The 13,311-nt window shown below is 38.9% G+C and overlaps 1 protein-coding gene across 1 annotated transcript; it reads left to right on the top strand.

The window, feature by feature from the left end:
- Positions 1-338: 338 nt before the first annotated feature.
- Positions 339-13,311, top strand: LOC149416746 (abscission/NoCut checkpoint regulator). Its single transcript, XM_089640931.1, has 6 exons — positions 339-557; positions 674-760; positions 1,318-1,400; positions 8,632-8,857; positions 9,614-9,841; positions 11,751-13,311. The coding sequence occupies exons 1-6, from the start codon at positions 510-512 to the stop codon at positions 11,901-11,903; spliced, it is 825 nt and encodes a 274-aa protein (XP_089497057.1). The 5' UTR covers positions 339-509; the 3' UTR covers positions 11,904-13,311.

Raw genomic sequence — 13,311 nt, 5'->3', positions numbered from 1 at the left:
TCAATCGACAATTTACTCGATATTTATAACCATCGAAATATTTCGATACATTGTCATGGATGAATCTATTTTGTCAAAAATCATCACACAGTAAGAGACAATCGTTTTAAAACGTCATCGAACAAGGAATCGATTTTCGAATTCGAAACCACGTTATTGGTTAGAATTAATCGATCCCCCCCTGAGACAAAAAAACGCTCCCTCTATCCGCAGCTACTCTTCCCGCTGAACACCGAGCGATTTATTCGATTCTTTGATGTTCCGATTAAAATATTTCGATCATGAAAATGTTTCGATCACGCCCATCACTAGATTGCATATCTATATCGTGATAACTTCTATGGAAAATGGATGATGTCATCATCTGTCACTCGCGTCACTCAAATGTCAGATTGCAAAACAATATACTGCGGGTGTTTACTAACGTTATTTTGCGCAGAAAGGTTTGATTTACAATAATTTCAAAGAAATCTGTATTTCCAACAGGGATAAAGTAATAGTATACATAAATGTCTTGTAACGGGTGTGCTAAAAAATTCACACTTTTTAAAAGCGAGGTAACTTTATTTTTATGTTGTGAAATTGAACCTATTATATAGTTTTGAACCTATTATGTAGTTTTTAACCTATTATATAGTCTTGAACCTAAATAAAGTAATGATTCCATTCGCAGCGTGGTTGCCCTGGCTGTGGATTCGGTTATTGCAGCAAATGCTTGGAACATTCAACTTTTGTGAAAAAATTCAATAAAGTGACAAAGGTTTGTTATTTTGTGTTTAATACCAATACCCATCCTTATTTTATTTTATGTAACACAAAGTCTGGCAATAATCTAGCAAATGGAACAAGTACTGAATCATTACATGACGATGAGCTTCATATGTATGTAGCATTTGACATCAATGAATTCAGCTTTCTTTTTATAATGTAACCTTGTAAATTCTCACCAGGTAAATAAATATCCATAAGACAACAACGTGGTAATCTTTTAGGATCGCTGCTCGTGCTCAATTCGAATATATTTTTTTAAATAACATTTTAATTAAACTTAATTACTATAAAAGCCAACTATTAACATCCTGGGGAGTGGAAAACTGCATTAAAGTTCCATTTTTGTCAGTCAAATTTTCAAAATTTAATGTAATTTGACAGATCGGCCATGCTTTTTATTGACTTATTCATATTGAGCATGGCCAACGATTTTAAAAGTTTACCAACAACGTTTCCTATATCCACACTAATCTTAGACTCGTAATAAATAGCGTATTTCAATAAATTATGCATTAAGTAACACTATAATGATTTTAATGTTTCCAGGTCTGTTACAAGTGTAAAATGGCAGACGAGAAAGGAAACGAAGGCGTACCTTCAGAGATTGAACCTCCAAAAGCATATTTGCGGTAATAATAATTATTAATTCATTGTAAAAATTGAATCAATACGGATAATATAATATAAATGTATTATTTTTATGATTGAATCCTTTCCTCTAGACATGATATCCCTTCCCTTTCCACAAAACCAAATCCTCCTCAACATTTCGAAGACCCGGCCATAGCATTTTTCATCAGGTATAATATATTAAAAGTTATTATCCCATCCCCGTAACTCTCCATAATGTCATCATTAGTGACGTGCACGGAGTTTTTAATCAGGATAGACAGAAGGCAGCAATATAATTGATATTTTTTTTATACTCACCAGCCACAATTTCACACACAAACTCACAAGTTATCACTAAGAATGGCCAAGTTGCTTCATCAACTATCGTAATAACTGCCTGATTTGTGCATAAAAGCCAATATTACTGAATTATTATGAAAAAAGCTAATATAATATTATCAATTTTTCATTAGAATTGTACTAATTATTCTACATATCGACGCCGGAAAGGCAAAAGGCGTAAGCGACAATTTAGTAAAAATGGAGTTGATCATACAGTTTTGATTAGAATTTTTTTATCTGATCAAAACTGTATATTTAAGTCATTTTTTACTAAATTGTCGCTTACACCCTTTGCCTTTCCGGCGTGAATATGGCAGTGGCATTTAATTTGTACCCAAAGCCACTACCTTTTTCGGCACTAACTAACACGCGTACACACACATGTACATTATATATGTAGAATACAGTCAGCTCTTGAATATGAAATATATACGTCATGCGTATACGTCATTTTGCATACTTGGTTTCTGTCTTTGTCACCCTACAGTAGTGCGGTCGGAAAATCGCGCGTGGCGCTGTTATTTGCATTGGTACCAGCTTCGCGTGTATTTTGAATGTATAGATTGATTTCTTGCAATCATTTTATAAATTTTAGTATTATTTATTTTATATGTGAGTAAGGTAGGGTAGACAGTACTTATGTGCTTAAATGCCATTAATAAAATCCTAAAAATAGCCAAAATGAATAATTCATATCTCGTGCCGCTATTGTAACAATCAGTTTAACTTTAAAAATATTTTTAATATATAATAATAATAATATTTATTTATTAATTTCTTACACAATTACAAATTAGGGTTTAATGCATATAAGAAATTAGGTTATATAATTTTTTTACAAAAGATTGTTTTAAGTATTTATACATAAAAAAAGAAATTTCAAGAAATGTGTAATTTCCAAAGAAATTTCAGGCAGTGGTGAAAGATCTCGTCAATGTGGAGAGACTCTTTCAACCGCTGGAAGACGAGGCGCCGTCAGCCTTACTTCCCATTCCTTGATGAATGTGCCGCGCGGCCAGTGTTTTGCTTTCAAAACTTCGGCAACAGCCGGCTGAGGCACGCCAATCTTAAATGAGGAGTACTCACCCCGAGCTTTAATTTCTTTTAAATTATTCGTAATTTTACGACCTTATATGAAGCGGCGCCATATAGTGACGTTAGGTAATGTGACATGTCATCGCAAGAAGTATCAGGATGGAAGGGATAACAGTGAAAGAAGTTCAATACTGATGGCTCCTTTTCACTCTTTTGATTACCCCGTACGGTGACACGCCGTTTGCGTGCAACTTTTGTCCATTGATCAGATAGCCCTTTAGGTTGTAATATGTTGGGAGTCGTATTATCGGTAGAGCTATCAGTCGTGGCAGGAGCGACGGGTTCGGCCGCAGGAGACGATTCCAATGGGTCAGCGGGTACGGCCGATGGTGATGGTGATGATTGAAGTACCAGTTTTTGCTGCACCTCAAATTGTGGTTGGACAGATGATGTTGATGGCAAAGGGATAGGTTTGGCCTTAGTACCTTTGACAGTATCTGGTATCTGTGCAACTTCGGGCTTGGCCTTCGATTTCTTTGCCTGCGAGCGAGTAACTCTCGCTCGCGGTAATTCGCATTGCGAAACAGGAGCGGGCTGCATGAGGGGGGGCGGGAAGGGGGGCAGGGGCAAACGGCCGTCGCGTGAGTTGTAGACGCAATAGGTGCCATACTAGTGTTAGTAATAGCTGCAGTCACAATTGTTTCAGTAGTAGTTGTACTTATGGCAGTAGGCACATCGCGGGCGCGGGGAGGCGGGTCGCACTGAATTTCAGGAATCGGCTTCTCGTTACCGTGCTTCGTTACGCAGGTACTTTGATCAATATTTGACTTACTACCGACTAGTAGTATTGACTTAATTTCTATAACGTCAGCTGTTAAGCTGTCTACTTTGGTGCTCAACACTTTTACTATATTAGTGAGCACTTGAAGCTCATTCATAAATACACTTAGATCGCTCATTTTTTGGCAAAGTAATAGTATCCCGAATAAATATTCAAAACAAACGGCACGCGGCGTAATACGTGCTTTCCGCCGGCAAGGTAATTCTCGACTCCTTTTTTTTATATGATCGAGAAAAAAGTGACTTTACAGTTTTCCCCAAACGAAATATTGCGTTACCTCAATTTTTCTATGATTCCAGTAAAACATTAAGTAAAAATGTGGTTATCTTTTTGACAACTATTTTCACTTTTGGTATTAAAATTAATTATTTAGAAATAGTAGTGTTTATTTTAAATGCATAGTTTGGAAAGATAATTTTTTTTCAATTTGGTAGGCGGGAATGGGTACCGCCGCCCTGGGAACCATTTATTGGATGACCAACACCTCTGCCACAGGTCACCCCAAGTGGTTCGCTACGTTTGGTGACTTAGCAGGGGTGCCCGGGTTCATGGGTTAAGGTTTGCCCAGGTCTTGGTGGCGGGTGCGTCGGCCCACCTTCTGCGTGGCGGGCCGGTTGGGAGATGCTGGTTGAGGGAGACCCTTTACAACCGGTTACCGCTGTCCGGGCCGCTCGATAGTACAGGGGCCCGACCCTCAGGCTCACGACTAAGGGTGGGCTGCCCCATCAGCGAGTGTAAAAACCCCGCCACTGCTGTTGTGCCGGTTCGTGACCGGAGGGGACCCAGCAGCAGCGTTTGGGGCGCATTGGATGCCCTCTCCAGCCGGACTCTCCCAGCCTATCGCCTAGCACCGCAGTGGGTGGGCTGGAACCAAACGCTCATCACTCCTGGACAGCCTGAACCCCATATTCCTACCCACCCCTCACACCTTTCCATTCCAGACCTTCCTTTCACTTCATACCCTTAAAAAAAAAAAAAAACAAAAAAAAAAAATTAAAATCATGAATATACATAAAAACAAACATAACATCTTTACAGCGGCGAGTAGCAGGCGTCCCCGGTGCGGGCCAAAACTGTTGGTAAATTTTGCCAACATTCGCGGCCTGCACACAAATTTAAATTCCGTCCATCACCATCTTTTGTCCCAACGTCCCAACCTTCTTTTCCTATCCGAAACTCAGATAGCCGAGCCGCCAGACTCCTCCTATCTGGACTGCCCGGGCTTTACCCTCGCAAGCAAATTCCGACTGAAAGGAGGAGTCTGCCTCTATAGTCGAGCTGACGTCAACTGTGTGCGACTATTGAGTCTGGAAAACTCCAGATTCGACGTAATGTGGGTGCGCGTCAATCTTGCCAGTACGGCAAGATTCTACGCATGTCTATACCGCTCACCGAACCATAGCGAATCAGACACTTCCGAGCTCTTCAAACATTTGAGCGATACTATTGATGATCTCTTGCCCCGCTACCCTTCGGCCGAGTTTGTTGTTCTGGGGGACTTCAACGTTCATAACGAACCATGGTTGAAGTTCTCAGGCCCAACGGACTCGGCTGGCCGACAGGCGGAATCCTTTGCCATTTGCTACGGATTAGAGCAATTGGTTCAGGAGCCTACAAGGGTTCCTGATGTCCAGACTCACCGCTCCAATCTGTTAGACCTATTCTTAACTACTGTGCCACACGGTTATAAGATTGACGTCACAGCGCCTCTGGGATCATCTGACCACTGCCTAGTGACGACATCAATCCCCGTTAGCCTCAGACCAACCAATGAGAGGCTGAGGAGAAAAGTGTGGCACTATAGGTCAGCAGATTGGTTCGGTATGCGGGCCCATTTCAATGCTTTTCCGTGGTCAGCTGTTTGTTTTCGGACTTCGGACCCTTCAAGATGTGCCCAGGATATTGGTGAAGTCATCAATTCGGCGATGGATGGCTTCATACAATCGACTACTAAAGAAACTGGTGTGGGCTCAAAGCCGTGGTTCAGTCGACAATGCTCCGAAGCAGTTCGACGAAAAAACGCGGCTTACCGAGCCTACAACACATCTCGAACGCCCGAAAGCAGATCAGCATACAACAAATCGGCAAAGGAATGCAAGAGAATCATCAATAGGTCAAAATTCGAACACGACCTGCAGATCAGCAAAAAGCTGGCTGCCTGCCCGCATGGCAGCAGAGCATTCTGGTCGCTTGCGGGCTCAATAGGTCGAAATTTTTGCAAACCCAGTTTGCCACCTCTTACCAGACCTGACGGCTCACTAGCAAACACCGCCACCGAAAAGGCAAACCTTTTAGGGAAAATGTTTGCGGAAAACTCGACCCTCGACGACGGGGGTGCTGTTCCGCCGTCGGTTCCTCACTGCGGCTTCTATATGAAAAAGCTGAGGATCCGGCATCGGGATGTACTCCACGTCATACGGGGGCTCGATGTTAACAAAGCTAGTGGACCTGATGGAATACCTGCCCTGGTATTGCAGAGGTGTGCTGCGGAAATAGTTCCAGTTTTGACAAAGCTCTTCAAAATGTCCCTGAAGTGTGGCACTGTGCCCTCTGGTTGGAAAAAAGCGGTAATTCACCCTATTCCCAAGAAAGGTGACCGCTCCAACCCGGCCAACTACCGCCCCATAGCGATCACATCAGTTCTGTCCAAAGTGATGGAACGTGTGATCAACGACAAACTGCTCACATACCTCGAGAAGAACAAAATTATCAACGACCGTCAATACGGATTCCGGCGGAACCGCTCGTGCGGTGATCTTCTCGCGTATGTGACGCATGTTTGGGGGCGGTGCCTGGAACGTCACGGTGAGACCCAAACGGTCGCACTAGACATATCCAAGGCCTTTGACCGGGTCTGGCACCGAGGACTTGTCAACAAATTGCATTCTTACGGACTTCCCGCATCCCTGTGTACGTGGATTGCTGACTTTTTAAGGGATAGGTCGATTCAGGCGGTTGCTGACGGTTTCACCTCTTCCTCGCACTCCATAAATGCTGGCGTCCCACAGGGATCGGTTCTGTCTCCGACTTTGTTTTTGTTGCACATCAATGACCTTTTGACATGTGCACCGATTCATTGTTACGCGGATGACAGTACAGTTCATGATAGCTTTTTGTTTGACAAGCCCCCAAAGGGCACACAAACTCCAACGGCTCGGAGGGCTTTGAAGCAGAGAATGGACGGTTATCTCGAGAGTATTTCCTCCTGGGGTAAAAATAATCTCGTCGAATTTAATGTTTCAAAGACCCAATCCTGTCTGATTACGTCTAAAAGGGATCCAAATGATAATCTAGTCTCCTTCAACGGAAGCAATCTTCCGAACAGGCCTTCCATTGATATGCTTGGTGTAACTATAAGTGACCAGCTCAGGTACGGGGGCTCCATCGAAGCTAGAGTAAAGTTGGCCTCTCAGAAGCTGGGCGTACTGTACAGGGCCCGCAGATACTTTAATAGTACACAACTGCTCACCCTGTACAAATCGCAAGTGCGCCCTACTGTCGAATTTGGCAGCCATCTCTGGTCTGGAGCCCCAAAATACCTGAAAAAAACCCTTGACTCTGTGCAGAAACGGGCGGTCCGTTTGATAGATTCCCCAATCTTAACAAACGGACTGCAATCTTTAGAGCACAGGCGTCAGGTAGGTATGCTGTCCTTGTTCTATCGGTATTACAATGGAAGATGCTCTGAGGAACTAGCGTCATTGATCCCTTCGGCACCGGTGCGTAGTCGGGATACACGCCAAACGCGCGCCCAACATTTGTACACAGTTGACACTTGTCACATGAGAACGGGTCGCTTCTATGATTCGTTCTTAAGTTCAACAGCTCGGCTGTGGAACGAACTGCCGGCCTCTGTGTTTCCTCCCTCCTACAACATGGGACTCTTCAAGACCCATGTTCACTCCTTCCTCTCCACAAAAAGACCCTCCACACAGCATCCCCAAAGATGACATAGGCCCTCAGGGAAATTATTTTCTTCAGGGCCTCCTGTGTGGAGTAAATATAAAAAAAAAAAAAAAAAAAAATTTAGTTTCTAAAACGGTTTTTGTTTTTATGGAAAATAAAATAAAAAAGATCTGTATAGCACATTTAATACTGTGTTGAATACAATAATACAAATGTGTTGAAAGTACTGAAGGGTTATTTACTAAGGTAAATCATTAATTTTTTAAAACAATTTTTATATTTCTTACAAAAATGTTATTGGATAAGGGGGATAAGTCACGCACCTAACCAGAAACTCCAAACATGTACATACATAAATACATATGAAGTTTTGTAAAAAATAACAAATTTAATCGAACCAACTTCGGTTTCGATCGCCTTTTGGGTACTAATTTTACCAGAATAGAACAGAAGAGAACAGCACTATAGAAATAATACGATCTATATTGTTATTTTACTAACATGTCACAAGCGGCTATAATACTACTAACGCAAGTGCCCGTGCGCCCAGTGGATAACTGACCTACTTCAATTTGGTCTAAAACAAATGTCCAATTGCTATTCACATCCTAAAACACGTCCCCGCGATTATGATTCCAATGCGCATGCGCCGATTCAAGAAATCCTTAGAAACGTATTCAGTATGAATAAAAAATACAAATAAGAATGAAGAAAGTGCGTTGATATCTCTAGACAGCGCAGAACGCTGTGCGCACAGCCTATAACAGCTTGAGCTCGCTTGCGTTCAGCCAAATTGCAGTGCGTTATTATGCAACAAGGAAGTAAACGGAGCGATCGCATGTTTGTTCGTAGAAACTTGTATGTTTCTGAAATATGTAGTGGGTCTGTCCCCACTATTCCCCTGAAAAGAACCGCCACGGCACCCTTGATTGACTATAAAATAAATCTACAAATCTTTGACGTTGATGATGACAAATTTTATCCACCCAGCATGCTTTTATTTTTTTAATTATTTAGGTACATTTTCCTTACTTAGCTGGGCACATTTTCCAATACCTAAGCAGTACTGTATTGTACAGAGCTATTTGAACCAATGTATAAATAAAACCTCCTTTTTCATTCAGACGGTTGGAAAGCCTCGAGAATCCCTCACGTCCACCCATAACTGTTTACCAGACCAACGACAGGCTGCAGCGCCTGAAGAAGGGACTATCGCAGGAGGATTATCAGATCGCAGAACGCCTGGAGAAGCTTCGGGAAGACAGGAAGAAGGGTCCGCTTCCATCGGATAATGAAATCAAGGAGAGACTTGCCAAATTGAGAGGCGAACCTATTGAAATCAGTTCTAAAGTAAGATAAATCATAAAAAACCTTCTTATGTATTCATTGTAATCAAAAACATATGTATTTTTTTGCTTTCCTAATAATAAATCTGTGAAAAAAATAAGAACATAATGTGTTTTTATATGTAGCTTAATAAACTGAAAAGAAAAGTATTTCTGCACATTAGCCGTGAATGCGTTACTCACTGCAACTAAATATTAGCCTTGAATTCGTTAGTCACTGCAATTAAATATTTAGGTACAGATAACGTTATTGATATACAAAAAAATGTCAACAATATTATTTATCTGTGATTACCAGTGGCGTGCATTGCTCTAAGACCGAGGGGATAATATATATATATATATATATATATATATATATATATATATATATATATACATATTTTTATAACATTGAATATGTTGGTAGCCTAAAGGCAATTTTTTATTATTATCTTCTATTGATAACTGTGCTTAGGTTGACAAATACAAATAAAAGTTGCTTTCCTATATTTATAACATTCTAATTATATTGTTTTTGTTTCTTTTTTTAAACTCATGCCTTACTTCATAAAAAGTTGCAGTCATTTTCCTAAGATAGGCACAGCTTTTTATTCTTTATGGACTGCACACCGCAGGGTTTACTAGTGATAAGAAGAGATAAAATCGCTGTTGTGAATTTACATAGACACTATTGCTATAAGTGTTTTCAAAATTTAGCACCTGAAACTTTAGATTGAAGAGTTTTTTTGATAAATTGTTTAATGTGTGACATTTTTAGTCCAATTTGCCGGCAGCCGACACCAGGACGGACCAGCAGAAGTGTGACGATCTTCTCAGCCAGTACATGGACGAGACAACCATAGAGGAGGGGAGGAGCAACATAGACAAGGAGATACAGGAGCGGATCAATGTCCTGAAGGGCATTCCCGCCAATGCATCAAATATTCCACAAATGTCCACAGAAAATTTGTCAGACGAACAAATGGCAGAACGTCTCTTGAGCCAGGTAAAACCAGGGAAGAATGTAGATTAAAATACATTCCAAAAGTATACCAGTTAAAAGATTTCCCTTTCGAAGGAAGGCAGAATAAATGTTTAGTATTAAAACACTTTTATGGTGATCCCAACAATCCCGTTCCTACCTAAATTGCCCTTTCCCTTGTTTTTGTTCCATTTTCTGAAGGTCTTACTTTCGAAAAAAGCAAGCAAGAAGATTTTGAAAATAGAAGCCCAAAGCAAGTGTCATTTGTTTTTTAATGGTAATTTCGTCGTTGTTGCATATACTTGCATATCTGTTGTCCTCGCAATAATTATTGTAAAAACAGTACATATCAGCCCCAATCATCATACATTGAATAAATATTAAACTATTGTTGTGTGTGATACAAAAACCGTTCATGTTGTGAAACAATAACTATTTGTGATACAAAAACTGATTAATTTTCTCCTATTCCGCCTCACTCTTAATACGCAATATTTCACTTTCAAATAAATGGATTTAGCTTTATTAATTCAAAACATGATTTATTATGTCGGGGGAGACGGAAATATACGCACTTTTAATTTTAATTTCGTTTATTAAGTCACTTACGCGATATGTCAATTAGTATGCGGCGCCGCCGAAAGCGACTATATTCATATCAAGAGTTGGATTATATTCATAATATCGTAATTCATACCTACAAAATATTTCATAGACACTGCTGCCAACCAAAAAAAAATTAGTATTGCCATATAAAATAAATAATATCATCGTGTATAATTAATCCATATTAATATGTAAGTCAATGTATTATTTATAACAAATAATCAACATATAATTAAATAAAATAACCCGAATAACAAACAAATAGAATAAAATGTGATTAAACGTATTCCGTTTAGGTAGTTTAGGTTAGGTTAGGTTAGAACATGGAAAATAGGTATTAAAATTAAATCACAAACAAGTCTATACAAACCTAGCGTAGCCCACATACTATTTGAAAACTGGGATGTAACTCTAAAGGGGACGCGAGCAGGCGTTATTAAAGGGGCATTTTTTTGCTATAGAAAATCACAGTTAGATTAGGTTAGGTTATATAAATATATTAATTTAATATATTCAAGATTTTATTTTCTTTAACTGAATTAGTTCGTAGGTAGGTACTGTACCTAACCCGCGCACTGGCTAGGTAAATAACTAGTTGTGGTATTTCCGGCAAATGTCACATTATTTTGTTTCTTTGAAATCTCGTGTGACATATCGCGTAAGTGACTTAATAAACGAAATTAAAATTAAAAGTGCGTATATTTCCGTCTCCCCCGACATAATAAATCATGTTTTGAATTAATAAAGCTAAATCTATTTATTTGAAAGTGAAATATTGCGTATTAAGAGTGAAGCGGAATTCGTAACCTTTACCAAAAACTGTTCATGTTGTGAAACAATAACTATTTGTGATACAAAAACCGTTTGTGTTGTGAAACAATACTAGATGTACATCTATAAACTATAGTCCATCATCAGAACTTCCAATTGAAGCATCAACATTCACAAAGTAAAGGCCTCCTTTCCTCTCCTATTTTTCCTTGTGATAAACACGATTGTTTGATCGTGTTTTCTCATTAAAAATTACAGTCCAGTAATTAACAGGAACACTAATCGATCGGTACGCAAAAAAATAGTTTGTTTCGAAAATGTAGAAAATTAAAAGGATCAAAATTTTTTCATAACTACGGCAACACCAATATAAAAAAATACAATTTTATATAGATTCTGATGTGAGGTTATGTTAGACTTCCGAATTCGACAAATTGACAATGGACAGGAAAAATGGCATAACTCAAATTTTCTTAATGTTTTTATTTTTTTATTCCTAGTGTCCTGTACTGCTTGCTTTTCTCACTGTAATGGATTTAACTTCTATTACTTCCAGATACTATCAAAGATGAGTGACGACGAGCTATCTGACCAAGGATCCGAAAAATCCGCTGAAGAAATGTCTGAAAAATCATCTGACGAAGCCATGTCAGAAGATTCCACCTCGGACGAAGATTCTTTGGGAAACAAAAAAAAGACGAAGAAATGATTCTTTTGTCCCATACAAATCATTCATGATGTTGTATTTATTTATCATAGTTTATTTTCACAGCTAAATAATATTAGTCACTCTTTTTATTAAGAATTCATTCATACCGTTTTATTAATCACTTCATTGCTGTCAGCCTTGATACATGCATTGACTAATGGGCCACAAGTTGGGAACGAATATTAATTCATAATAAGCATTACAAATAAATGAAAATATGCTGAAATAAAATCAAGAATGATATATTTATTTAGTTGAAATATATCTATTTAGCAAAATGGTATATCTAGGGTGTAATGATATACCATTGTGGGTAGCTTTTGTTGTCTTTGCCTGTTGTTAATTTATTCACAAAGCATTCTTTTGAGGGTGAATTGCCTAATACAAAAAAAAAGAGTGGATTCACTTTTATGCCGAAAACGTCCGCTTCGTATCAACTGACGTGACTGGAAAGTATTGGAACGCAGACACACATATCCAATAACTTTTTTCCGTCATCAGTTTGCTCAAAATATTCTCTTATTTTAGAAACACTTGAAATATGGCCTAGCAAGAAAAAATAATAGAAATTCGCATTGGAAAAATATGCATACGCATTTGTAAAATATCCGTTCCCTAGTGATTCCTCCAATCTGCATAAATTGAAGAAAAAAAATTATTACTAGCAGTTTGATAAATAATTCTTTATAACAAGGGTTCCCAACTTTTTTGAGGTTGTAACATTTTTATGGGGATCGAATTCTAATAAGACTTCCAAGAATCTTACAAGAATTTTTGCTGTAACTTTTTTTATCCATGGTTCTAAATTAACCTTCCAGCGGGCGCGCTGTCGTAAAATTAACGACAGACGCGCCTTTTCGCTTCCCCCACTCTTACCACTTAGTCGTCAGCATCGAGCTTCGAGCTATGCTAGAGTCAAATCAAATGTCAAACATTTACCGCAAGACTTAAATGTTTTTCTCAAAGTGAATTACGGTCGGGCAGTTAAACTGATAACAGAAGAAGAAAACAGAAGCTTTACAAAACGCGGTGTTTGTCGGTTATGTGCACTGGATAAGAAAAGATCCTCAGCATCAATGAAGTGTTGCCGTTGCCAGTCCTTTACATGCAAGAACCATTCTTCAGTTGAGGTGGTTTGTAACAATTGTAAGGATGAGAATATTGATTCTGACTAAATAGGTCGATAAAATATTTTGTTTTGAAATATTAACATGTTTAGAGTGTTGCTTCGTTTTTTTTAAGAAAGTCAAATAATTACTGCCTATATCATTTTTCATATCCTTAAAAAAATTCCCTAACATTTGTGTAAGAAAATACCACTTACATGGAGAAAACTCGATGACGTAAAATTTACGACAAGCGCCCGCTCAAGGGAAATTTCTCAACGCGCCCGCTGGAAGGTTAAAAA

This window comes from Hesperophylax consimilis, chromosome 16 (genome assembly GCF_061612785.1).
Source record: "Hesperophylax consimilis isolate HC1 chromosome 16, BYU_Hcon_1.0, whole genome shotgun sequence".
Taxonomy (NCBI): Eukaryota; Metazoa; Arthropoda; class Insecta; order Trichoptera; family Limnephilidae; genus Hesperophylax; species Hesperophylax consimilis.
Note: the sequence above shows the minus strand (reverse complement) of the source record. Positions and strands in the feature narration are given on the sequence as shown.

Bases quoted from the DNA above. Each gene is read 5' to 3' on its own strand.
- LOC149416746 (XM_089640931.1), top strand. From the start codon at position 510: ATGTCTTGTAACGGGTGTGCTAAAAAATTCACACTTTTTAAAAGCGAG. The intron at 558-673 runs GTAACTTTATTT...TTCCATTCGCAG, and splicing joins TCACACTTTTTAAAAGCGAG to CGTGGTTGCCCTGGCTGTGG. The intron at 761-1,317 runs GTTTGTTATTTT...TAATGTTTCCAG, and splicing joins AATTCAATAAAGTGACAAAG to GTCTGTTACAAGTGTAAAAT.